At 34.8% G+C, this 27,566-nt stretch overlaps 1 protein-coding gene across 1 annotated transcript in view; it reads left to right on the forward strand.

Moving 5' to 3' along the window:
* SNTG2 (syntrophin gamma 2) overlaps positions 1-27,566 on the forward strand; it is a 152,992-nt gene that overhangs the window by 112,714 nt on the left and 12,712 nt on the right. The window contains exons 12-14 of the mRNA XM_027641128.1: positions 6,364-6,480; positions 10,292-10,363; positions 14,394-14,603. Coding sequence (XP_027496929.1) covers positions 6,364-6,480; positions 10,292-10,363; positions 14,394-14,603 — 399 coding nt within the window. The remainder of the gene's footprint in view (positions 1-6,363; positions 6,481-10,291; positions 10,364-14,393; positions 14,604-27,566) is intronic.

Here is a 27,566-nt window from a genome sequence, read left to right on the forward strand (position 1 = left end):
TTGGATGGTTGGATCCAGAGGATAGTAGTCAATGACTCAGTGTTCCAATGGACATCAGTGACAAGTGGTGTCCCTCAGAGGTCTGTACTGGGACCAGTACTGTTTAATGTCTTCGTCAGTGACATAAACTCGGTGAGTACACCCTCAGCAAGTTTGCAGAAAACACCAAGTTGTGTGGTGTGGTTGACGTACCTGAAGGACAGAATGCCATCCAGAGGGACCTGGACAAGCTTGAGAAGTGGGCCCGTGGGAACTTCAGTGCCAGGTCCTTTACCTGGGTCAAGATAATCCCCAGTATCAATACAGGCTGGGGAATGAATGGATTGAGAGCAGCCCTGCCAAGAAGAAGTTGGGGGTGCTGGTGGATGAGAGGCTGGACATGACCCAGCAATGTGCACTTGCAGCCCAGAAAGCCAAACATGTCCTGGGCTGCATCTAAAATAGAGTGCCAGAAGGTCAGAGGAGTTGATTCTGCTACTCTGTTCTGCTCTTGAGAGCCCCACCTAGAGTGATGCATCCTGTTCAAGAAGGACATGGATCTGTTCTAACAGATCCAGAGGAGGGCCACAAAGATGATTAAAGGGATGGAACACCTCTCCTATAGGAAAGACTGAAAGAAGGGGGGCTGTTCAGCCTAGAGAAGAGAAGGCTCCAGGGTGACCTTATTGCAGCCTTCCAGTATGTAAAAGGGGGCCTATAAGAACGATTGGGACAAACTATTTAGCAAGACCTGTTGTGATAGGACAAGGGGTAATAATTTTAAACTGAAAGAGGATTGATTCAGATTAGCCCTAAGGAAGAAGTTTTTTCACATTGAGGGTGGTAAAGCCCTGTCACAGGTTTCCCAGAGAGGCAGTGAATGCCCCATGATTGGAAACATTCAAGGTCAGGGTAGTCTCTGAGCAACCTGATTTAGTTGAAGATGTCCTTGCTTATTGCAGTGGGGTTGACCTAAATGACATTTAAGCTCCCTTCCAACCCCAACTATTCTATGATTTAATTACTTTCTTTGCCTTGACTTTTAATTATTAATTAGACTGATATGAAAAACAGGTGATTATGAGTGCCAGGGGAAAAGGTATTTAATTTGGATATCCTTTGTTGCATGAACTGTCTACTGCAAGTACTTTAGCAACAATTAAAAGTTTTTTCTTATCAGTTTGGGCACACAAATGAGTTTAGGGAGACATACTCTCCCTCAATTTTTAAGAAGTATTGAGGACAGTCATACAACCTACATAATTTGATTTCCTAAATAAACAGGCTAGTCTCCATAAACTGCCTAGATATTCAGTGCAGAAAATTATTCTATTCCAGAGAGCTGTTCAAATGTGAAACTTGATATCAACACTTTCAGCCGTCCTTTATAGGAGCCACTTTTACTGTCTTGACTTGCCTCTTAGCATATCGTCTAAAGTAGGTGCCTAAAGTTAGGTGATACAAATCTATCCCACTTTTTCCATTCCTAATATAAATAGCAGGGATGATACAAATAGGACCCTAATTTCAGAAGCTGAACATTTAAGATAGAACTGATAGCAACAAACATTGGATTTTGCTCTGCCAAAAAGTGAGAAAAAATAAGTTTATAATGAATTTCGGCAGATCAAGGAAATTAAACTAGCAAACGTAAAAATATTAAAGGAGCAAATTTGAACAATTCAAAATTTATAGGTCCTGTGAAAAATTGCTTTAAAAGCAAGCAAATTATGAATCTTTCATATATATATATATCACAAAGGCATCATATAAAACTTGGTAAAAGTAACTGAAAGCAGAAGAGGTCTTGTTCTGTCCTAGATTAATGGAGCCTGTTAATGTCAGTTACATAATGTTTGTACAGATATGAATAGCTCTTATTAATGCAATTGATTTAAAATTTAGAGAAAGGAAAACCTTAAGAGATTGAAGGTCACTTGAAGACCTGCCTTGAAGTAAAATTTGTAATAACTGAAAATTTATCTTTGCTTTTGAGCGCGGACATTCCTGAAGAATTAAACAGAGTTTCATTAATGTGTTGCCTGTGGTGAGTTTTCTTCATTGCCAGCTTAATAATTCGTAAAGGGACAAGGCTGGATGTGGATAGGTTTCATTCAGATTATTTTTTCATAGGATGTTAGCAATCTAGAATTCAGGGTCATCAAGAACATAAAAAATTACTTTGCTAAACCGGGCTTTCTTTGTTTTTCATATTGCCCCTAACTGGTATTACTGGAAACTGAATCTCCAGACCATGAGGAATTCTGTAGGCATCTAGATAAAGAAAATCAGAAAGGACTAAGATACTGGTTCTTGGGTCTAAACCAGTTGTATTTGAGTGTCTCTTTGCCAAAAGATGTCAAACAAACATGGTGTGATTCTTGGGGTAGTCCTGTGCAGGGCTGTAAATTGGACTGCAGTGATCATTATGGATCCCTTCCAACTCAGAGTATTCTAGGATTCTATTACTTTGTCCTATGTCTGTTATTCAAATTTGGAGGTAAGGAAAGGTAGTAGTAGTTGTAGTTATTATTAGCATATTTATACTGTTAAAATAAATGGTACCAGGTCATGAAGCAAATTGGCATGGTCTAGCTAATTCCACACTTTTAAATTCTTTTCGTCCACCAAAGCAGGGTGTCTGCATTCAAACTACCTGTTGGAAATTATTTCCAACAGTGCTAAAATCCCAGACTGTCCATTGGAATTGTTTGGAGAGTTCTAGTTATCCCAGGACATGTCATGCTAATTATTCCATGTCAAGGACTACAAGGTCTTAAGGAATACGTAGGGATTACACAAATCTGAAAGGTGTTAAGTAAGTACCACTGCTGAAGCTCGGGTGCTAAGTGTTTATGTAACCTGTGTTGATGATGAAACACACAACATCTATGCATCATAACTTTTGATTCTGCTTAGTATACTTTGTTATAATACTCTAGAGATTATTTGAAAGCACTTTATTCTGTGTTATCAGTAGGCGGATTGATTTGGGACTCAATTTTCAAAAAACACACACTGCTGGATTGTTCTTTATTTTTTATTAAAGCAAATTAGGCAATTCTATCTCTGCATAGATAAAAATACTTGCAAGGTTTCTTATTTTGTTTCCTGGATTTTTTTATATTTTCAAGACAAAAACTTTTATCATGATTATTTCAGGGAATTTATGTCTCACAGGTGACATCTCAAAAGATAAGGGAAGGACAAACATCATGACTGTTAATGAATAGAGGAAGAGAAGTTGTATAGTTAGAGACTAGTCAATTTGACTTCAATCTCTATAAAGAAATTTGAAATAAAACAAAATACCTATATGGAGCAGCAAGATAACAAATGAATAACCACCCTGAAGGATTTGTCAATAATAAATAGTGTCAAACAATCTAATTTTCTTCTGTGATCATATAATGTATCTTGTGGATGTATGCTGGAACATATCTTGATTCCAGCAAGGTTTATGACCATTCTTGACAGTATTATATGGATTTGGTTGTACAGATTTTGTTGGATAATCCAATAATAGATATAAATGGTTCACTTTGAAAACTGACATACTGTAGAAGTGCTGAAGAGGTCTGACCTGGATCCAGTTCCCCTGAATACTGCCTTTATCTATACCTTTCAAAATATACCATCTAACACTTGCTTTGGAAAAAAACCAAAAAATTACTAAAGCTCCCTCAAGATGTACTTCTCCTTGCTTTCTTAATTTGTTATTGTTCCATCGTACCTCATGATACGACACTGGTTGCTAACTTGCAGGTCAAGCTGGCGTCTCTTGTAGATTCTTATTCCACTTTAATTACGTAAGTGTAGCCATCTGTTCTGATGTGTCATACATAGAGATCTCCTTGATTTTCTTTCTTCAGTTCCCTCTGGAGTGTTTTGCATCATTTACTTTTCATAACTGTTTAACTTCAAGTACTATATACAAAATGTACTGACTGCTTTATTAAATTTAATACATGTTAAATTTCTAGTCATTGCAGCACCCAGATGCTCTATTGCTGTAGAAAATCAATAAGTGTAAATAAGAACTTTCATTTATCTGCTATGATTGGATTACATTTTGTTAGTGACTTGTTTTATCTCGTCATAATGAATGCCATTGCTCATTTTCTTCCTACAGGAACTTTTGGAAAGTGTGTTAGAACATGTTAGAAACTTAATAATACATCAATAGTAAATGGGTAGTTTTCCATGAAGCTTTGAATGGCAGTGAAAACAATGCTGAGAATGGAACAGTTTGTAGTGTTATGCCTTATCAGCACTCCTAAACACTTCAAATGGAAGGTTTTGATCCAAATAACTGAACAGTTTTTGTCCCAGGACTAATATTCCCACCCATGTACTAAGATCCAATTAAAATCTCAGTAATCCATGTATGAACATATTATTATTATTATTATTATTGTTATTGTTATTGTTATTATTATTATTATTGAGTACCAACACTTGTTTGCTTTTGTAGAACTGAATAGTTATTATTTCTCCATTTCTGTGGTGTAAACAACTATTAAATAAACCAGTCAATAAGAAAGTTGTGTGGAAAGAAATTAAATATACATATATATATTTGATATATCTGTTAAAAATACATAATTTTATTATATGCATAAGTTAATCAAACACTGTTTCTGATAAATAAAATTCTTTTATTTTCATTCTTTACTTTTTGGGGACTTTGTATAAGTAATTTTATAGACAAATATACATTTGGGATTCTCTTTTCTTTAAATTTTTTCTCCCAAGTATTTTGTAATTGCTTCTCTCTCTTTATAAACTTGTATAGTGTACTTGCTTTTGTTATTTTCATTTTAATTTCTCCAGTTTCTTTTTTTCTTAATAAATTCTTTCTCTTTTTAAAATATCTTTTACTTAGTCTTTTCCTCTTCCTCTTTCATATTCATTAGCTCTTACTTTTCAGGTTACTGTAATAAGTGGTGTCAATTTGCAAGTCAGCAACCATGACTTTAGAAATGTAAAGGAAAATACAGTACTGGTCATGTGCTGTGATTTGAATATCATTCTTTTTGTTTGTATTATTTGATATTATATTACCCCCCTAATAAATTGAATATATAATATAAATTGTAATAGAATATAAACAACAATATAGTATATTTTGTTAAAGTGATGAGGTTTCTGAATATCCTGTTTTGACACTTTTGCTGACTGCTATAGAAACAATCTTTTAGTGAAAGTTATTAAATTTGCAGAATAGCAAATCAAGAACTGGAAGGGCTACTGTATTTATTGTGCTGTTTCTTAGACCTCTTTAAAATGTTAATGCAGTATAGAGAGGGATTGTCTGGCTCATCATATTGAATTATTATTCATTTATTGATAAATTGATTGATGAGACATAATTGAGACATTAAATACCAACATTAGAAAACAATGTGTGAGGTTTTCATGATATAAAAGTATAAGCATTCATCTATACTATTAACTAGTGCTTTGACATTTCTGCCCCTGTGTAAATCATTACTGCCTGTAGGTGTAGCCTTAATTGAAAATAAGCAAGCTTATCAGCAAGAATTGTACATTCAGATTGGTGACTCAGTCTAGATTTAAATACCTGTTTTATGAGCAATATTTTCCTCTTAAAGTATGCCAAATGGAGCCTAGAATGTTTTTCGCTTGTTGTTTTTCATGGGTAACTGCATTCACTGTATTCTGCTACCACGCTATGTTATTGTTCCTTTATAAATTTGCATTTACCTCAAAGAGGAAACATGCAGTTTTACTTCTTAATTTTATTTTTTCTTAACATTAATTTCTCTGGGAAATAAAGGTATGTACTGTAACACTTAAAGTTTTGTAACCACTGAATTTGACATCTAATTCTATGAGAACCTAGATAAAGTTTATATGAAAAAAATATATAAACTTTGAAAGACGATAAGTGAAGCAAAGACTTTGTTAACAGTGGCAAACATGAACCTAGAGAAAGCTGTTTGATTTGATATATCTAGTGATTTGTTCAGGTGTATTTCTTCAGAGGTACATGGAATAGAAATGTCAGTATATCCAAGTTTTGACACTGCTATAGATAATATAGGATCATGGTTTTTATAAGCTGCCTGCTGAACTACTTCTGTACACATAGGTTTCTGCTGGCTCAAGTGAGAGTCTGCTTTGAGATACATAGGTGGCTTTTAAAACAGTGATTATTTCAGATAAGATTCAGACTACCAATACTGTAAGTTTAATTCTCTTCAAGGACTTCTGACACACTGCCACAATACTATATGCTTCAGGAATATGCAGGTGGTGGGAAGGCAAATGTGAAGGGTATGATGCATCCCATTCTAATAAAACCACTCTTATGATCCACTTAAAAATAGAGCTTTAATGTTCAATTATTTTCTTTTACAGGTCATACATATGGGATGGGTAAACGAGAGACTTGAAGGAACTGATTCATCTCAGCTCTACAAATCCAAGTTTCTGGCACTGAAGGGTTCGTCCTTCTATATTTTCAGCACTCCACCGGTAAAAAATTAATATTTTTGTGGCAGTTTCATTGTAAATGGATACATGTTGGTTATGTCTGGGTTTGTCTTCCTTTATCAAGTGAAGTTGTCAGCTGAGATTTCAAAATAAGTTAAAGCCAGAGATGCCACTGAATTTCAATAAGCTTTAGAAATTTAGCCTCTTTCAAGGTCCTCTGAAAATCTTACTGTACCTGGATAGTTTAAAGAATTCCTGGTAGGGAGTGTTTTGCTTTTTGAAGTTGCCAAGGTCAGGTTTTTTCTTTGGGTGGTTAGGCCTAATGTTTCTTACCTTATTTATTCTAAGGTATTTGTAGATGTAATGAGTTGGCAGTTACTCTGTTTTCTTAAAGACAAGATACATCATGAAATAAACTCCACAAATAATTGTGGATTTTTCACACAGGCAAGGGATTAAAGTATTACAGAGAATCCAATGCTAAGTGTATAGCCTGAAAAAGTCTTGCTTGGGTAATTTACGTACCTAGTAACAAGAATTCTGTTTCACAGATGATGTACCTAATACTTTTCTAAAAATTAATTTAAAAGAATGAAACAGAAATGAGCTGTAGAATTCTACACTGTTACAAAAGAGTGACCCATACTTACCATCCCTTCTTTCTTTTATTCTCCAGAGAATCTTTACTTTAAACAAATAAAAAAGAATAAAATGTGTAATTAGAATGCCATTTCAATTATACAACTTGCTTACAGTTTTTCTCGGAAGATGGTCAGTCTCAGTTTTGTCAGGTGATCCAAAGAAAATCTGACCCTTTATATGTGTACTGTCTGCAGTACCTTTGAGAAGCACATACTTTTCAAAAGTTATTTATGAACCTCAGTGAAATGCTATAAGTAAAATTTTTCCCCTCTAGATTGAAATTCTTAATCCAGTGATTCCTATCAACTTCAAGCATTTTAAAATAGCCAGTAATATTCCTTTTAAAATGAGACAAGACATCTGAGAAAATCAGGGGTTCTCCCCCTCTAAAAATTGGGGGTTTAATATGTTAAGCCGAGGAACTAAAATTTGATTCAATTACTACCATCCAATTAAAATGTAAAAACAGTGCAGAAATATTAAACAAATAATTAACACACCCCATGAATGCTTTTCCTCTATAAATTTTAACCTATTTTTAAGATAAATTTTTGATATAACTAGAACTATCCATCTACATCCTGATACTAACAACTTCAGGATAAACAACTTCATTTACCATGTTCGGTACTCCATTAAGAACAGACAAGGGAGGATGACTGTTCAGTAGTGTTAGTACAATGTTACTTAACAGAATCTCATATACTCTACCATGTTTCTGCACAATTTTTTTTTTTTTTTTGTTGAAACAGCAGCTTTCAAAAAAATGAACAAAGGGGACCCCTTTGGTCAATGTGTTATGTCATCCCAATACTATGATACATCAGTAAATGTCACAGTCTTTAAGTCATAAAAGCTGTTGACCAGTTTCATTGCTTTTTAATCATTCCACAGATGGTTTTTATCAGAGGGAAAAAAAAAACAAACAAAACCCCCAAACAAACAGACAAGCAAAACCCAAAAAGAACCCCAGCAACCACCCACCTGAAGAATTCAAACACAGATCTAGGACATACTTTGAAGCTGATTATCAGTCTCCTGAGGGCACCTTCAGCCCTGGCTTTTGCTGACCCCCTTCCCGGGGGCTCACCCCAACCTTCCCACAGCCCAGGATCCCATTGCAACCCCACTAGTGCAACAGGGCCACTCTCCAGCTTCACAGCCCTGTCCTGCCCAGCCATGAGCCCCAGTGAGCCAGGGCCACCCAGGAGCCCATGTCTAGGCCTGGCCTCAGCCCATCCCTGCTCCCAAGGAGATGCCTGGTGCCCAGAGCTGGGTATGTCCCAGTCCCCCTGGCTGCCCTGCTGCTGGCTGGGACATGTACTGGGCCTGGCTGGGATGGAGGTCACCTTCTTCATAGCAGCCCATGCGGCAGTGGGTTTCTTATTTGTGGCCAAGGCGGTGCTAACACACCAGTGTTTGGTCTAATACTGAACAGTGCTTGTACAGCCTTTCTGTTGCAAGCTGTTGCACCCCCCAGCAAGCAGCCTGGGGGTGGGCAAGGCAGGGAGTGGGGGGGAGACACAACCAGGACAGTTGACCCAAATAGGCCAAAAGGGATATCACGTACCATAAAACATCATGCTCTACGATAAAAAATGGGGATTTGGTCTTCAAAAGTAGCCATTGGCTGGGCGTTGTTCTGCCTTGGGTTAGCAGTGTGCAATCACCTTTGCTTCAATTGATTTTTCTTTCCATCTCTTATTAAACTGTCTTTATCTTGCCTCAAGAATTTTTCTTAATTTTGCTCTTCCTATTGTCTCCCTCACCCCATGGCAGGGGACAGGGAGTTAGTGAGCAGCTGCAGGTGTGTTTAGCTGTTGGATGGGATCAACCCACTGCAGGGTGATGGGATGGGAACTAGCTGGCAAGGACCCTGCCCTGACGGACCTCAAGGGAACTCCGATGGCATCCAGGGAGCCACCAACCCACGCTGTGCCCTGTCACTGGTTCTGTGTCACATGTCCCAGCTCTGTAGCTGTGCATAGACTTCTTTCACTATTTCTAGAGATACTTGAGGGTATTGTTCTTACCATTACTCCTACTGACATTTATTTTTTTTACTTGGAGGGGAAAAATGTTCTATCACAAAAATACAGATGTTTTAACTTGCTTGATCTTTAGAGGATACAAGTTTAACATGTTTTATTTCAGAGGTGTTGCTGTTGCTATTGCTATTTGTATACTGAATCAATGTAGCATATGAGAGTATCAATGCAGTGTACACAGAGCAGATGACCTATAAGTTCTACACTTATCCATAACTTTACTACTGCCTGTAAAGGGCTCTAGTAGAATTTCCACTCTTTTTCAATTCCATTGTGTGTAAAAGATGACGTGAATGTAAATGCAAATGGAGCTGCTAGCTTTCATAAGAATGGACAACATAGTTACCCATGAGCAAAAATAAAGAAAATTGTGGAAAAATGTGGGTATTATAATATGAAAGAAATCACTATGGCAAGTAATATTCTATTTATACATTATTTCTACGCTATCTCAGATGGTGTTTCCAAAAATGTAGAAGCTTTAGCATAGGAGTATGTATCAAGAATGATGTGATTAACAGAGAATGGTCTTTCTGCATCCCTGAGGAGGCTTATCTGACTGTATTTAAGATATTTACAGATTTCATTTATAGATTGCTATATTACAATTGTGACACATTTCTGAAAGCTGCATATCTGAGAAACACCTTCGAACAAATAGAAATTATTCTTTTAATATGCAAGCAGTATTTTATTACATTCTAAAAGTATCTGTATAATTCCTGACAATTTTCAGATATTGAAAATGTTCCGAATTTTTATTATAGTAGAAATTGAGGAGAAAGTATTCAAAATTGTCATTCAAAATCAAACTATTTTTTATGTCATTGAAAATTTCCAGAAAAAAAATTGAATAGTTTGTTTTTATGGAATATGGGCTATATGTAGGAGATGTTTATCGTGTTTCATTTTTTATGTCTTCCTCATAGTTCATTAGAGTTTTTCAATTAAAGTCTTCAAATAACCATATCTTTGGATCTACTGTGTAACCCTTATATTACAAAACTATCTTTTTCAATATGATTAAATAAATAGCACTGAAGTGATTTACATGAAGGCAGCTAGGCAATCACTGCATGTGCTACTTGGGGTTTTAAGAAAAGAATGAATATGAGATTTTTGAATAAATAATGTGTTGACAGTATTTTCTTTTGATGTTATAGGTAAGCACACTAGACTGGGTACGAGCTGAAAAAATCTATAACCTCTGTGAGGTTCTATTTAAAATTCACAAGGTAGGTTTTCTAATGATTACAGTGGTATTATTTAGTAAAGAAAACTTGCTTTTTCCTGTTGATGATAAGCTCGAGGTAATCTTAACTAGGAGTAACTAACATTCAAATAGTTAATCTGTTTTTATAAAAACTGTTTGTAATCTTTAGTACATTAACTGTGCAAGTATAAGAGCATATGGAAAATGGATTAAGCTCCAGGTGAGCGAGTTACTCAAATGCTTTCATACTGAAGAAAGTTTTCAGTATTAGAGTTGGTTGTATGAAGTATCAGTGAGACACACAGCTAAGCATAACAAGCATAAGCCTATTTTTTCTTAGAGAGTCAGATTTTTGGGCAAACATGGTGGAAAATGCTCTTGCTGTAATTTTTGTTCTATATAGAAATATCTTTATTTAATTTCAGTAATTAAAAATATAAAATTATGTCCTCGTTATATCGTTTGTAATTTGCAAGTATTACAGTAAGTAATAGTAGAGTAGGTTTTGCCTTACAAAGGGTAACATGTTGGATTTGTATTCCATAGAATTCATTTCCTTCCCCCAACTTGTTAGAATCATGTTTTCTGTCTAGTTTGTCCCAAGCAAGGAGTCAGGGCAAAAAAATTAAATAAAATTGAGTTACAGAATATATTTTCTAATAAATCACATAAGATAGATTAATTTTGTTTTCTACCAGCTGATCAAAAACTACTTTGGAGGTGAGATGAGAGCTAGATGAGAGCCTATTTGTCTAGGAGAGTAAAATCAAACATATTTTCAGGGAAAAAAATAAAAATACATCTTTTCATATAAAATAATGTTTCACTCAAAGATTACAGCTCAGCTTTACTTCTCAGTGGCTGCTGTCCTTTCTCTTTTGACCATGTACTCATGCTGTGGAAAAGGCAGCTTGTTGCCCTTTTACTTATACAGATCCTGCACTGAAGGAGAAGTGCATATGGTTTTGGTGAGGGGTTTTTGTTTGGTTTGGGGTTCGTGGTTGGTTTTGGTTTTGTTTTGAGGTTGGCTTTTTTTTTTGGTTGATTGGTTTGTTTTGCTTTGTGTTGTTTTTTTATTTTGTTATTAAGTTACTCAGGACATAGGAAGGAAGGGTTTTGGTCAGTACCATAACAGGAAAAACAACAGGCCTGGAGTTCAGGACTAGACCTCAACGCCACAGTGCAAGACACAGGAGCACAGCCATAAGCTGAGTTTATGTGGGCAACTGCAGGTCCTGCCCATCACTGAGACATCAACAAAAAGCAGAGGTTCTGCCCCAGGTCATTTATTCATTCTCCTTAATATTTTTTAAATTTTACTATTTGCTGATAAATATGTCAGGCACCAATGAAATGTATACTCGGTATACCTTTTGAAAAGATTTTGCTGTGGCTTGAGTTTTGGTTTTGGTTTTTTCTCCTTTAAATATTACTGCTGAAACTCAGTCCTTTCTTTAATATTATGGTAATTTCAAGGATATTCTGTCCTTAAAGCAACTTCTGTGATACTTTTTCGTTAAGAAAAAGAAGTGGGCAAATAAACTATCGAAAATTCAAATCTTTAATGTTCTTTACATTTTAATAAATGAACGCTTAATTGCCAGTCTTCATGAATATATTAACTAAAGTGCAAAAGCCCAAGTTCAACTCTTTAACCTCTTTTATGTTGTTTCTTTGGTATAAATGGCAGTGAGACAAACTGAGCAAATCCAAAAAGATAGGAAAAAATCGTAAGGGATTAAGGTTTCTGCATTGCATATGAAAGACAGAGTTATGTTGTAAAAACTTCTGTTTGGGGAGGGTCTTAAGGATTTTCAGAAGCTGGTTAGAATTAGCACAGAACTGTGGTAGAGTATGCTATTGTTTCTTCTTACGAAAGATAGATTTGAAGGAGAGGTGCTCTTATTACATACCTAACTGTAAGCTTCTCATCTATGTTTATTATGACACAAAGTTAAGCATGGAAAATTAGAACCCAATATGGAACTTATATTTTGAAACAAAATGTTTGATATATATTAGATTTGTATGTGTGTATACATTTTTATAAATACACCTGTTTGCATAGACAAACATGCATATGCAAATATGTGAATGAAAACTCGTATATATAACATACCTTGCATATTTGTGGACATTTGGTGATAACGACCAGATAATTGAAAATGTAAAATCTTTTATTACAGATGTTTATTCCTATACCTTGCCTCATAATTCATCTTTATTGGAACTTGTTACTGGGGCAAGAATATTAGACATATTTTTAAAAGTCAGTTGTCTTAAAAACATTTTATTTTCTTTTATTGCCTGGTATTTTCAGATAAAAATTATAAAATATTAATATAATAGTCTACCAGGAGTATATGCTGCAGTGAGCTGTGAAGCAGATGTAATACCTGTCACTCCATAGCAGCTGAACACCAGAATATATGCAGTATTTTGTTCAACTTCCTTTTCGACAGTCCAAAGGAGTGTTGTGAAAGAGCTCTGAATTTCCTCAAGTCTCTTCTCTCCTCAGGCAGCTGCAGGGCCAGTTTTGTCAACAAAGTGCTGTATACTAAGGTGCCCCATGAAACACCCATAGCTCCTCAGGCTAGAATTAAGTAAATTACATAAAATTACATGTGCCAGCTTTATGTTAGTCAGTAATTCACCAGCACAAGCAAAATTTTCAGTTCCCATCTGAGTATTTTGATTCTGTTTATGAATATGAGAGCAGTACACAGAGGAGGGTGTGGTAGCAGAGCATTTCTTTCCTCTGCTTTTTGTTACTAAACAGTGGATCTTCACTGCTGCCCTATGAGTATACTTGTGTGTGCATATAGAACAGGAGGGACACAAGCCCCTGAACATTAATTTTCCCTGTATCAGAATATTTTAAATTACACTTGGATGCTAAAATTTTAGTTGTTCATTTTCATGTGCATAGAGTTTCAACTAGCCTCAACAGGCAATGATAGGTTAGTAGAGGTTATAGAAAACTAAATTGTAAACCTTTATACAGCTTATCCTGACTACAAGATTCTAGGACTTGGGTACAGCACAAAGCCGCATGCTAGTCTTTTCAAAGACACCTAAATCCAGTTCAAACATGACTGCTTCTACCTCAGATCTGCTTGACTAGAGTCAAGTCTTCCAAACCTAAACTGGAGTGTCAGAGAAAAACAATTCTGTTTGTGAGTGACTTTGGAAAATAATATAATGTTCATTGCTAATTATTTTGTTCTTTCTGCCCCATGATATCATAAAGAAAAGGAGATAGGAAAGGGCCCTATCTGATAAACAGAAATTTAAAAATATATGTAATTTGGAAATTTAGGCTGTGAAAATATCTAGATGTGTAAGTAGTAGCTTTTTTATTTAGTTTTGTTTTTCTCTATATTTATGCTAATCAATGAAGTCTTGAAATATTAGGGAAGTTTCTTATATGAATTAGTTTTCATTTACAAACATTCTATTGCAGAGATATTTTTATATGAAAGTTTAATGTGAAGTTTCTCTTCTTTATCTTGAAGGTGATTGCAGGATTTTGCTTCATTCTCCTTGTAGTTACAGAACATCATTGAGGCTATCACAGGACATGCTTATGTTGTCATTTCCAGAATTAGTTAGTCCTTGGTACTTGATAAATTACTGCATTCATTCCTTGGGGTTTAGCATTTTGAAACCCAGTTAGAATGGCTGAATTATGGTCTCCTGTAGAGCTGGCACACAGCTCTCAGACTGTATTCAGAGTTCAGGGATTTCCTTCCTTTTCATTGTAAACAATATGTTGGTATAAACTCATTTTGAATTCTGTATGTATTGCTTAGGTAATTTTTGACAGTATTTTTGGAACTGCAGAAGTAACTTGGATTATGTGATACAGGGTAAAGTGAATAAGAAGCAAAGAAAGAAGTTGTCTTTGACATTATTACTTAATTCTTAGACCATTTCTTCAAGGTAATTAATACCATTATGCCATAGCATACCCATCACTTACAGAAGAGAGTGTTGCTTCAATTGTTTGCTTTTGCCAGATGAAGAATCACATACTGCAACATGTCTTTCAGCTCTGGCTTGCTGATGATTGCTGGCTACAAGCAAACATGTATTTAGGTATTCATCAGGACTTTGATCTGGAAGACCAGAGGCTGTATTGTTTCAGTGTTATGGCTGGACATGGCAAGAGTCATTATTTCAATGTAGAACTGGGCAGTGAATTGGCAGTGTGGGAGAAATCATTTCAAAGAGCAATTTTCTTGGAAGTTCAAAGAACCGGGGTAAGTAATGAATAATTTAAATCCTGGAGCCATTTCATCAGTAAAATAAGTATAACAAATGTTTAGGTTATTTGTCTGTTTAATAACTGCATTAGGTTGATGTCCTCCATGACTAAGGATCTGAGTACATTTTAATACACTGAAGGCTTCTGAAAGCTTCATCATCATATCAATTTTTTTTGTCCATGACTATGTAATAGCAGTCAGTGAGCATGTTATGACAGCTTAAAAATTGGAAGTAGTAAGTTGACCTTGGTTATTACAAACTGAAAATGAATAAATTTTACTACTGGAAAATTCTCTGGAGTTTATTTAGTCCACCTTGAACATTTTCTTCCAGAAAGCTTGTTTTCCTCTCACGTAAGGTAAATACATTATGTTTTACCTGATTGTTCTCTTTTGAAAGAAGAACTATTTTGCTGTTATATTGTTAATTGTGAATTGAGATTGTCCTTGTTAACACTGGAAGAGTTTGAACACTCAACATGAAAGCCAAAGGAAAGTTTGTGATAGTCTTAAATTCTCAAAATTAAACAGCGAATTATCACTTTCTACCAGCTAGTAAATCTAGTTCCATACTCTCAAGTGAACTGAAGGTATGGGAGTGTATGGATTGAGATTATAGGCCTTCTCCAATTAAAAACATGTTTACACAGTTTAGCACAAATGCAAATTTGATTTGGTATGCTCAGGTTTGCAGGAACCTCCTAGAAATGTTTGAAATACTGAGAACACTGGATCACAGCATTGCATTAGCACAGCTTGCAAGGAGCAAGGAGTCCCAGCATGGGTGTTGAATCAGCTCATCCGAATTTTAAAATCTCTGGGATTCTAATGAAGTTTCTGGGTTCTGACAAGGTACTTGCTTAGAACCATTCTATTTGTCTCTTCAGACTGATGGAGTAACAGAAGAAGAGTTGTTAATGGTAATGCTCTTGCTCCTGCACTTCTGAGAAGGGATGCAGCTTTTCAGGAAAAAAATTGATTCTTCCTGAAAAATTGCTGGGCATCAGGAAAGGATTAATAATGCGTATGGAGTATTCATAAAGTATTTTCTTACATGAATTCTTCAAGAAATTATGATACAACTGTTTGTCCAATCATTCAATTCTCCTATTTATTATCCATATAAAAAGCAGATAACAATTAAAATTAAGTATAACAAGGGTGGAGATTAGCTGGTTCTATATTTGGTTAGATTTTGGAATATTCGCTGTTAATCTCAAAACTTCTAATTCTTTTATATTGTAACAATCTTAACGAACTTTTCTTTGCTTGTATAACGATCTTTTGTGATTTGAATCCAAGTCTTCTAGACTCATTTCACTCAAAAGATGTTACTATTTCCTGCAGCTGTGGTTTAACCTATCTGAAACCTCCAGGAGAGGTGTTCAAATAAAATCCTGATTACAGTGCTTACATCTCCGTATGTGTGTTCCGTATCTTAATTTTCTCTCACGCAGTTGGATAGATTCAACTTTACTGTAAACCACTATGTCAGTAGGGTGCAGAGTGCTATGGTCACTCTCCAGCAGTGAAAAGTCTTCTGACTCCACTATTTTCTTTCTCTCTTCAAAATATAAATGCCACTATGAATACCTTTCTTTTCAAAAGTATGTCAGAAGCAGCATGAATGAGGTGCAACTTAATATTATATAGATTATTTCAAGCCATAGAAAAAGAACTGGCATTTCAGTATCTGGAAAACTGAAGATATGTTAGGGTGTCTGTTAATATGTTAAATTGCCCATTAAAGTTCTTTTGGAGAATTTTGGAAATTCTTTTTTATTCATAAATGATTGGGTAAGATTCATGGCAGGTGTTAGATTGCACTGTGTCACTTTAGCCATTCTTATTTAAATGTGGCTTGGTTCTGTTTACTGGTGTTAGGATCATGCCTATGAGTTGTTGCTAACCTTATCCTGTTCGTATCCTTTGTATTTGGTGTTTCTATAATAAGAGCTATATTTCTGAGAAGATTCCATCCTTATACAGTTTATGAAAAGAAATTTTAAGGTGCAGTGGTCCTTTTGAATTTTAACTACCCGTGTTGTGTGGGCTTTTGTTATACTTTTCTTCTGAAGATGGCAGCAGCATTAGATGACAGAAAGAATACAATAAAGCAGGAAGAAACCCCCCTCACAATACTATTCCCCTCTCAGCTATCTTAAAGCCCTATTCTAAGAAACTGTGAAATTCAGTGATGCTGATGAAATTAGTCGATTTACGGCAATGATAGCAAGAAAACGCATGTTAAATCCATGTGCTAGAAATATATGTATTTTTTTACTAGAAGAACTATTGTAGTTGCTGATGGTGTAACTTGGACAGATGGGGGCAATAAAAATGCGATAGAAGTATGACAGAAAGGCAGTTGAAAGGGAGAAAAAGTACTGTAAAAAGTATTTCCATGAGGTTGGTAATAAAAGTCAGTATTGTAATGGAGGAAGATAGGCAGTGAAGTCCTCTGAATCATAACTTGAAGATAAATCTTCTCCCACAAATCCTGTCAAGAATATTTGTCTCATCTGGAACATCCTAAAGAGTGCAGGACCAGTAAATGATGCTCAGATTAAGTAATTTATGTTCTTTTTTTTTCCAAGTTTTTTACAGCGTAGACAATCTTCAAAAATAAAAAGCTAGCACATTTTCCAAAGCTCTTACTAATTCTTTGACTCTTTTGGTTGGTCTTGTCAATACTATGGGATTTTTTTCCATGTTTTTTCAGTGTTATCTTTTTTAAATTACTTAATCAGTATTCTTCCCTTGCCTCAGACTGTTCTTTCAAAAGGAAATTATATTGACTCACCTGAGTCTTATGTGATTGTTAAATTAATGCAGAAACATCTCAAAGGGATGATTTGGATCAGTTCTATTCAACAGGAGGATGGAGGAGGATATATTATCTGGCAGTGGACAGAGAAAAGAGTGACAGTGATATGTTTCACTGTCAGCTGTAGAAAAACCAGCAATTTTGGCATCTTGAAACCTTTTGCATTTAAGCTTAGTTCCATGGCTGGAAGAAGACAAAGAGGAATCTACTTCACAAATGGAAGAACTCTCAGGAGACTGAAAAAAACCATGCATGGAAAGTCATCTACCACAGTGTTTCCAAAATATCTACAGTTGGTATATAGTGATGAGACATGGTTACATATTCTCCTCACTTGCAATTCTAACACAAAAGAAAGTTTTCCCCTCATACTTCCAGCTGTGATACAGATGCTACAAGTTTTTTCCAGTCTTCATACAGTTGAATAACCTAGTGTCATGAAACCATTTGCTTTGCTTGAACAAAAAAAATGTTGTTTAATATGAGTTATTCCAAGAATTAAAATAGGTTGGATTCCACTCAATTATAACAGAATATTCAAGAAGTTTCGCTGCCTGGTTATTTTCTGTGCTTAAAGGTAAGTACTTCTAGTGAACTTCCTTCTGATTTTTTCTGTGATTTAAGGGCTGATCTTGACACACAAATAAACCCTGGAAATAATAAAATTATAATCTATATTTGGTGAGGTCAGGGGTATGAAGGTATTGTGCTAAGAGAAATGTTAGCAGTAAAATTCGTGCTCCTGGAATGATACAGATTCCCCCTGTGAAGAATATACCTTACAAATAAAATAAAATAAAATAAAATAAAACAAAAAAAAATAATTAATGTTGCACATGAGAGTGACATACCTTACAGTATACTCAGTTCACCATCTTCCTTCCCCATACTTTACATTTCCCTCTATACACTGTGTGTTTGCTGGGCTGATATATATGAAATACCTGAGGAATCTACCATGTTATTGATTGTTAAAAATCCTCTGAAAGGATTCACTAGAACTAATTCAAAACATAAAGAAGTTAATAGATTATTTTTAACTGATTTCAATAACCTTTCAAGGAAACCAGTATTTTTTCTCATTTAGTTGACTATATTCTATGAATATCACTGTAGTAGAATATCTTGAGCAGCTCCAGGAAGAGCCAAAATTAATTTATGTATTTGCATGTTTATTTGTCCACTGGAGATAACAATAAATTCCTCATTATTGCAAAATTAGGAGTCAAATGGGAAAATCCTTTCCATAAAAGTTCAAGTGGCTTCTAAACAATTTTTTTGTGCAACCGAATATCAATGCATATTTTAAAAATGTACCTTTGTATTTGCTTAAAGTTGAGTATTCAACAAGCCACTAAGAATGTAAATAGTGATATATGCTGGTCAGGAATGCATATTCCTTGCATTCCTTGCACGGCGACCAAACTGCATGTAAGTGTGGAATTAGCCCCACCTGAAACTATTTTTTTAGCATGAAAGGTAAAAGTTCAATTGAAGATTTTGGATCTCAAGAAAAGTGAAGTGTTTGTGATATTCAGATCCAGGCAGCCTAAAAAGAAGTTCAGTTCCTGGGTCTCCTTCCTGGAAAATTACACAAAATGTGTTTTCTAGTCATTTTTCAGTGTCATTTTGAATTGGTCCTACTGCAACTCAAGTTAGATGTAATCAGAATAGATCTTAGGGACCATGTCTTCACTGGGGCTTGGTCAGAGATTAGTTATCTTTCTGCTTTTCTTTCTATCTCAGTTTACCTGTCTTCAGATTTCTGAGATGCTCAGGACACTTTGGCTGTCTCAGTAACTCTGCCATCAAAACAAACACACTCATTTTTTCTAGGCATCTTTGGGAATTATATACTTCTCTAGAAACAGTAGTCTAAATCACCCTCAGACTGAGCAAAAGAAGTCCACTTAAATTAACAAAATCTAGCAGAAATTGGGCAGTCCGAATAAGAACTAATTGTCATTTCTAGCTTATGAATCTGTTAATTCTTCATGGTGAACTGAGAAGATGAGTAAAACAGGATTGGTTGATCACAGTGTAAGCCTTGTGACCTGCAAATAATATATTTAAAATGCAAAAATATTAAATACTGTTGGCAATGCTATCTCACTTTTTTATTCTGTGATGATTACAAAGCACATATGAAACAGAATTATATGTACAAATGGAAATACGCTAATTTCAGAACTAATTTCTGAGGCAAACATATAAGAAAACAGAATATCCTCATTGCATTCAGGTGAGATATTAAATAACATTTGGATTAGGTTGGATTTATAGTGTCGTTAAAAGATACTCACCAGTTCGTTACAAGAAGCACTCAGTTTAATTACACAATTAAATTTTAGATTGTTTTCATTATGTACAGAAAGCTTATTCCAATTCCAATTTAACTGGTCATCTTTAGATGTGCTGTTAGATTCTAATTAATTTTCACAGTGATGCAAAAAACCCACCATTCTGCAACACAAAGAAGGATACTGAGAGCTATAGAGATTAATCGTAAATACATTTGCAATTGTTAAATTACTAATAATTTAACAGTTTAGATAACAGATGAAAATCAAGCAGTGCACCTATTACAAATTTTTTTAAAAAGAGAATTTATCATTTACAAAGCTATTGAAATCAAACTTATTTCTATATTTTGTATATTAAACATGATTAATATGAAAAGTTGATCATTTTTTCTAAAAATAGTAATATATTTTTAAATTACGAAAAACTTCTGTTGAAAGAGTGCTGGCTTAGATTACATATTAGGAATGAATTCTCTACTGTGGGGGTGGTGAGGCATTAGAACAGGTTACACAGAGCAGTTGTGGATGCCCCGTCTCTGAAAGTGTTCAAGGCCAGGTTGGATGAAACCCTGAGCAACCTGGTCTAGTGGAAGGTGTCCCTGCCCATGGCGGGTGGTTTAGAACCCAAACCATTCTATGATTCTTTTAAATCTGTCAAGAAGTTACTGTCATGGGATTCCAAATTTATACAGTAATATTACCTGTAGAGTAATATCTAGATTCTTTTATATTTGATTTTATGTTTCTTAAAGTTGGCATTCCCTATTACTCTCCACCTTTATTAGATTCCTTTAAAAGAATCAGGTGAAAAAACAAAATCCCATTGAGGCATCATTGATTCAAAATTGAATTTTTTACTTAGGAATGTCTCTTGTTGGTATTTCTGATTAAAATCCCTTTTCAACAGTGAAATTCCAGAATTTATAAATCATCAGAGAAGAAAAAAACTTCATTATGTAATAACAAACTGTATTAAAACAAAGTCATTGTCTTTGCTGAAGTAAACCAGTAGAGTTCCTCTGGTTCTAATAAAACAAATGGTGCCAACCTGATTACTGTGATTGCCACTGAGAATCTACCTCAGGCATGTGAAAATATACTTGGGACAATCTACAGGTAAGAAACTGTTAACATTCAAGTCACTGTTGAATCTTGGTTTTCTTTGTGGAAAAATAAGTTGCTACAAAACCATGAAGCCATTGCTCAAACACAGAGATGAGGAAGCACAATCTCTTCCTGACATAAGCCAGGGCTAAAGAACACACATTTTAAATTTTGCCTCCTAGGAGATAATCATTGCTAAGCTGCTGCCCTTAGATTTTGTCCTCTTTCCTCTATTAATCTCACTGCCTTTTCCTACAAATAAATTTAAGCCATAGTCTGCATGTTCAGCAGAGGAGGTACCAAGTCTTCCTTCTTCTATCAGATTTACAGTAGCCATTGGTTCATATTACAGAGAGATTGCCATGACCAAGAGTAGGCATCCACATCTGCACTATCTGCTTGTCTTGTCAAGCAATAGCTGAACCTACAAGTTGACCTCAGTCTTTCTGTAGGAAAACAATTCCCTATGGAGGAAAATGTGCTTCAACCCACAGGTACATGTAGCCCTTGTCTCTCTGGAATGCCAGTTTAATGCCTAATCTCAGTGATGCTGAATGTTCCTGAAAAGCAGAGCTCAACTAAGTAAACCATTTTTGCAGTTAGCTGCAGTTAGGGTCATGAGCATTACGAATGAAAAATTACAAATAGATTAGATCAGGTAGTTATTTCAGTAGATGCACTAAAGGCAAAAGTTTTGAGCTTAGCAATATCCTGAGAAAGCCAGCATTTAAAACAGAGATATATTAAGAACAGGCATTATTTTCTAAAAACACTGAGCTGGCCCCACTTCTACTGAAATAATGGAAGCTTCCTTTGAAAATATAATGAACTGTTATTTGAGTACTTTAAAAATCTTACTTTTAATGCCAGAGTGTCTCTTGCATACATGTATGCTGAACCACAAATGTTCATCAATGTTTAAAAAACAAAACTATAATGTCTTCTTGAAATCATCAGATTACAGCACTGTCTTTTACAAGAGAATGTACTTTTTTGTAGTAATACTGAGCAAAGTATTTAAAAAAAAGAGTCATTTTAGGGCATTTAGATGCAATTCCATTGACTGCAGCAACAGCAGGACTTGAAGGAATGTACAAGATTTTTCAGAAGATCTGGTTTGTTTCAATAAAGTGGTTTTATTTGTATCTATACATAATTATAACATCTCTGTAACCTTTTAATTGTGACATGATGAATTCTTTAAAAGTATGGGCCAATGAGTGGATCTGCCATGTTTTTTAAGTCAAGGTGATATTCATTTGATCACTCTCAAAGACATTGTTTCACTGTTCCTTTTACACAGTTATCTGGAACAGGAGTTTTGGAAGTGTGTTCTGGATGAAATTTCTGGACACACTTCTGCTTTTGGTGAATGTCAGATTTCATTGTTTTTTCATTTTCTCGTATGTAATGCAGATTCAGAGTGAGAAGGCTTTCATTGGGCTTTGTAAACGTCTCCCGAAAGTTTTGCTTAAAAGGTGATATAAAATATTTTATCCTAAAATAACAGAGGTTTTTTAAATATCAGAAAACCAAAGCATATGCATTTTTAATTCAATTATTTTGTGGTTTTAAAGAGTTTAAAAAGCAATTCTGCTTAGCACAAGTAATTCTATGCAAAAAGACTGTTGTAAGTTTTGCAGGCTGTGTTCAGAATTATGGGTTTTAATTTGGCCTCCTAGTAAACTCTCTGTATGTGGGCTGAGATATATTTCTAAATACAACCATAATAACTCTAGTTGCTCTTATCTTCATCTCCATATTCTACTTAGATGTTTTTTTTATGCTGAAATTCAAATTTTCAAAAAGGCTTTTTCTTGACCTAGGTGGTCCTATATTAAGGCTTTTACCAAACTCAATGGTAAATACATTGGGTGCATTAAGACACCTTACTCCTGTCACTGCTGTCTGACTTAATAGCTTGTAAAAAACTGTAAAAAGCTGTACAAAGTCTTAATGCAAGAATCTGTGTTCCAAACTGTCTGCTGTTGATAAAATTTTTTTCCCTCACTGTCACTGTGTTTTAAATGTTGATGTGCATTGTTTTATTTCTAATGCAGAATAAAAGAGCACATAGTTTAGGTCCTTCTGTCTTTCAGGCACTAAAGTTCCTCTGACAAGTCCTACAAAATTCCATTTTATACATATACTAGCACTGACAGAAAGACTGAACAAAAATTAACTTGAAAATTAATTATTAATTAATTAATTAAAAATTATTTTTTCTATTCAAATTGGCAGCCCTGAAGTCTTTTGTTAAAATGATTGAAATGTTGACCAGTAATTGATTTCCAGGGCAAACTCTTACAATTAGAGTCAATTATTATGTTAATCTTCAGTTTAATAGAGAATGACAAAGAAATTGCTTCATATACGTTTAGCTCATTAGAATTCCACTCTCGTCATCTGTATACATTTCACTTTCATAAAACTTTAAGTGATCATGGACTTTGTGGAAAAGTCAACTCCTTTAAGAGGGAAAAGTGCTCAGTTTGGGGTATTTCAAGTTGTTCTGTTTGTGATTTTTAGTCACTTATTTTTGATTTTCATGTGGCTAACGTCAAATTATTTAATATTTTACATTAAAAAATAACAGGTAAATTTCAAATATCTCAAAAGAGCTTTGACATTAACTTTTAAGAGTTTGGACTTCATCACTAATTTAAATATGCTAAATGGATGCACTGTTGTTATATATTCATTGTATCTATATTCATTGATAGTTAACTATAAAAAAAGGAAAAGGACGAGATGATGATGGCTGTTTTATTATATAGGAAGTAGGTGCTGTTTTTACTGAACAAACAAAAGTGTATTCTCATGAACTGTGTTATTTTACATGTAGAAGGGGTGAGGTGTCTCTGGAAAACAATATTCCAAAAACATATTCATTGAATTAATAAAAGGTTAATTTAATTTTAACTCCCTTTTCTAAGCAAATTCAAAGTTTTATTAAGATTTTAGTATTTATTATATTGATGTCATATTATTTTCACAGAGAGGCTTAGCACACATTTGATCTTAAAGTGAATAAGTGAACACAGTGTGCAATATGTATACTATACAAATATGGTTCTTGCCTAAGTGCTTTGCTGTCTGGTTATAATTTGTTTTTAAAAAGTATGTGTTGAATTTTATATCATGAATATAATTAGAAATAGTGTCTGTGTTTCCACTTACGTGCAATAAACCTTTACAGCCCATCTTAGAACAAATGTATGTCTACATGTATAAAGTAGTTAACAGAGTAGCAGAGAAAATGTATAGTTCAAGTGGTGTAGTGTAATGGTATCGCCTACTTTCCAGTTCCTTTTTGGAAAATAAACAAGGAAAACCATGTACATGCCAAGTTTGTATTCATGTAGAATAGAAGACCAGTATTATTTTTGTATTTTGGTTGATCAAAAACACTGAAGTTCCTGCTCAACAGAACATAGTTGAGTCCAAAATGAATTAATGTATTGCATATGAATGCTGCAGTTAAAGCAAAATGAAGTTTTCTTCATGCAAGGCTACAATTAACCACAATGTAGCCAAGCATCAGCTGAATTTTGAAACTGTAAACCTGATGAGGTGTTAGGAACAACAGCTCCAGAGTTAGAAAATATCCTTTAAAACAGATATACGCTATTTTATATTTCTGAGTTGCACTTGGATGAACAACATCAGTGAGCCTCATTTGTTCCTTAAAAACCTTATTTGCCAGAAAAATTTATGAAAAGGAATACTGTTTGAAAAAGGCTGGTAACTGACCCACCTGATTCTTTAAAACTGATCTTAAATGGTATTTCTTTTACTAAGAGTATTTGTCGATGACCTCAGAATGTGACATCTCGACAGACATTAATAGTAATCATGATATTAGAGAATTTTACTGAAAAACATAAGCAAGTTGAGCCACTATTTCTTAAACAGAATACAATCCCACATCAGAGTAACAGTAAAGACTGTGTATCTTCAAAAAAGAATCCAGAGATACTACATTGGACGCCTGTGGCAGAACTTGGGCAAATTTAGGCTCTCCAGCTAAAGCATTGCAATATACGTGTATTCCAGTAACCACAAAAGTCTATTTTATGTCCAGATTTATTTAGAAGCATTTGGACTACCCAGTCCCAGATGAAACCAAATGTCCTTATACCTTCAGCCTACCCCAGAGACCCACATGTGTGTGGAGAAATCAGAAGGCCTCTGTCTAATGTGGAGAGCATGCTTGCTTTCTTATGCCTTCATACTATGGCTGAGTGTGGACAAGGACCCCTGTGGATAGAAGGAAACTGAGTAAGAGGAAGCCTTTACTTCTCAAGCCATCTGTGTCTGCCCTGCAGTGGTCCTTGCTACGCACCAAGTCTTTTTGCTTCCTACCTCATCACAGGCCAGTGACTAAACATAAAGTGGTCCCCCTTTCTGTTTGTGCCTCAGGCTTTGCCTGTCACATACAGATATTTGAGGTATATCTGTGCTTTCCTCTTGGAATGAAAATAAGAAAGTCTCTCTTGTTGTCTTTTCCCATGCATTCAGCCTCCAGTTTTACCCTCTTGGCTTGGGAACCTGACACCCATAAACCAAGTGTAAAGCCCTACTTGTTATGTTAGCAGATCTGTTCAGAAACACGTTTTCTCTTCTGAGGGACAGAGTCATTGTAACTGATAGTCATAAAAGCTGTTTTGGGAATTAATTGGCCTGTCATTGAACATATTTGTGAAGTCTTCTCAGTGTTAGACAGAATCCTAGGTCAGTCTTTGTTTTGGACTACTGAAGCAAACTGTCCCTTGTCCTCACCCTTCTGTAAAAACTGATGGAAGATATACATGAAAAAAGCTTTTTTTTTGTTCCCTATTAAAAGGTAATTAACCCAACTCTTCCATGCTAATTAACTTCTGCAGATTCCAAGATGTCTGCACAGTCGTGGAAGACTAATTGATAGCAACCACAGTAAAAAGTACTAAGTTTCTCAAGCCTCGTAGTATTAGTTATCTGTAGGATCAAGCTGGGATGGAAGTGTCAAGAGTTTTGTAGGTGGAAATGAGAGGCAAGGAAGATAGAATCACAAAGTCATTTATATTGGAAAAAGCCTCTGAGGTCATTGAATCCAACCTTTAACTGATCACCACTTTGTCAACTAGACCATGGCAGTAAGTGGTATGCAGAGTCATTTCTTGAACACCAAACGTAGTTCAAAGCTGAATTATTTCTGGGAAATCTCTATGTCTATGGGAAAGAGATTGAGTGTATATGTGCAGTCATTGTAACTATTAAGACTTCTTAGGGTCTTGCAGGAAGATACCAGTGCCAAAGACACGTTAGTGTCTTAATTCTGATCAGTGACAGGGTGTCTAAGAAGTTCCTTCTATGGATGAATCAGAAACACTGTTCTTATGCTATTTGGACAGTGATATTATCACCTTAATAATCTTTTCATGAGTTAAAAGTATATGCATTGAGACACTAATACCTGAACAATTAGACAGGTAAAAGCTTTGTAATTGTCTTTTATTACAAATATAATTATTCCACAAATCATTACACATTGCTCAGAAAATATGGATTTAGGACGTAAACTACAATTTTCTTAGCTGTTGCAGTATGAGGCCTATTCTTTTTCTCTCTGTTGTCTAAACCATGACTTCTCAAGCTGGCTAATATGCAGTGCTATTTTTTTTTTTTTTTGCAACATTCACTGAAAGACAGCTAAGCCTAGACTTCTGATGTTAAATTTTTGTGTAAACAATTGTTGTAGATAGCCAAGGGTGATCACACAATTGCAAGTGTATGGGAGGCTTATTCCAAAGGCAGAAATGAAAAGGAATAGTGCTCTGCCCTAGTGTTAATGAGTAGAGATGAGGGTCTTTATCACAGAGCTGTCCGAGAACCTGTTCAAAGTAACTGAAGGAAGTGACATAAGGAGGCTTTTAAATTTACATGGTGAAATGCAATTCTATTGTAAAGAAAACACTACTGAGTGTGTTTTGTAGGTAAAAAACATATCTATATATAATGTTTATCACAGTGAAAATGCAGCATATTCTGTTTGTCTCTAGTATTTGTGAAAAATTTCCAAACCAGTTCCATTATTTGCTAATACTGAATATTTTTAAAGTAGTCCGGGCTAATTATTTGTGCATAGTTCATTTTAGAACATTTGGGAAATAATGGTTAATAAGTTATGACTGCTGCTTAATACCACCTTATAATTACTGAATAAAATGTAAGGATATGTAAATGTCATTCTAATTGAATATCAATCACTGAAATATTTTTAAATGCCAAATAATATGATCTTAGAACACCAATTAGCAAAATTATTTATTCAGAAATGTTATATGTCTCTGTCATTGTGGAGATGATTATAATACTAATCTGCACTAATTAATTATTTTCACTCCCAACCCTTTCAAAATCCTTTATAAAACGTCATATCTGTAACTCAGAAATGCTTATTTTACTATAACTCTTAAGTATTTTTTTTAGTACTGGAATGAGGAAACCTTTACAATCATGCAGAAGTTTTAGGTTTTATTAAAAATCTTTAAAAAATAATTAAAATTACAATTTTCAATTTAAGCAATTACATTAATGCTTTCAGTCTCTTCTAGGCCATTCTTGTGTCAATTTTTTTAATTTAAAAAAACTATCCAGATGCAAAACTTTCATGTCAACAAAGATTTAAGCGTGAGGCCACATTGAGGTTTATGAAATAGCAATGAGAGTAAAGTAAAACTC

This window comes from Corapipo altera, unplaced genomic scaffold (genome assembly GCF_003945725.1).
Source record: "Corapipo altera isolate COAL_440 unplaced genomic scaffold, ASM394572v1 46, whole genome shotgun sequence".
In the NCBI taxonomy this organism is placed as follows: domain Eukaryota; kingdom Metazoa; phylum Chordata; class Aves; order Passeriformes; family Pipridae; genus Corapipo; species Corapipo altera.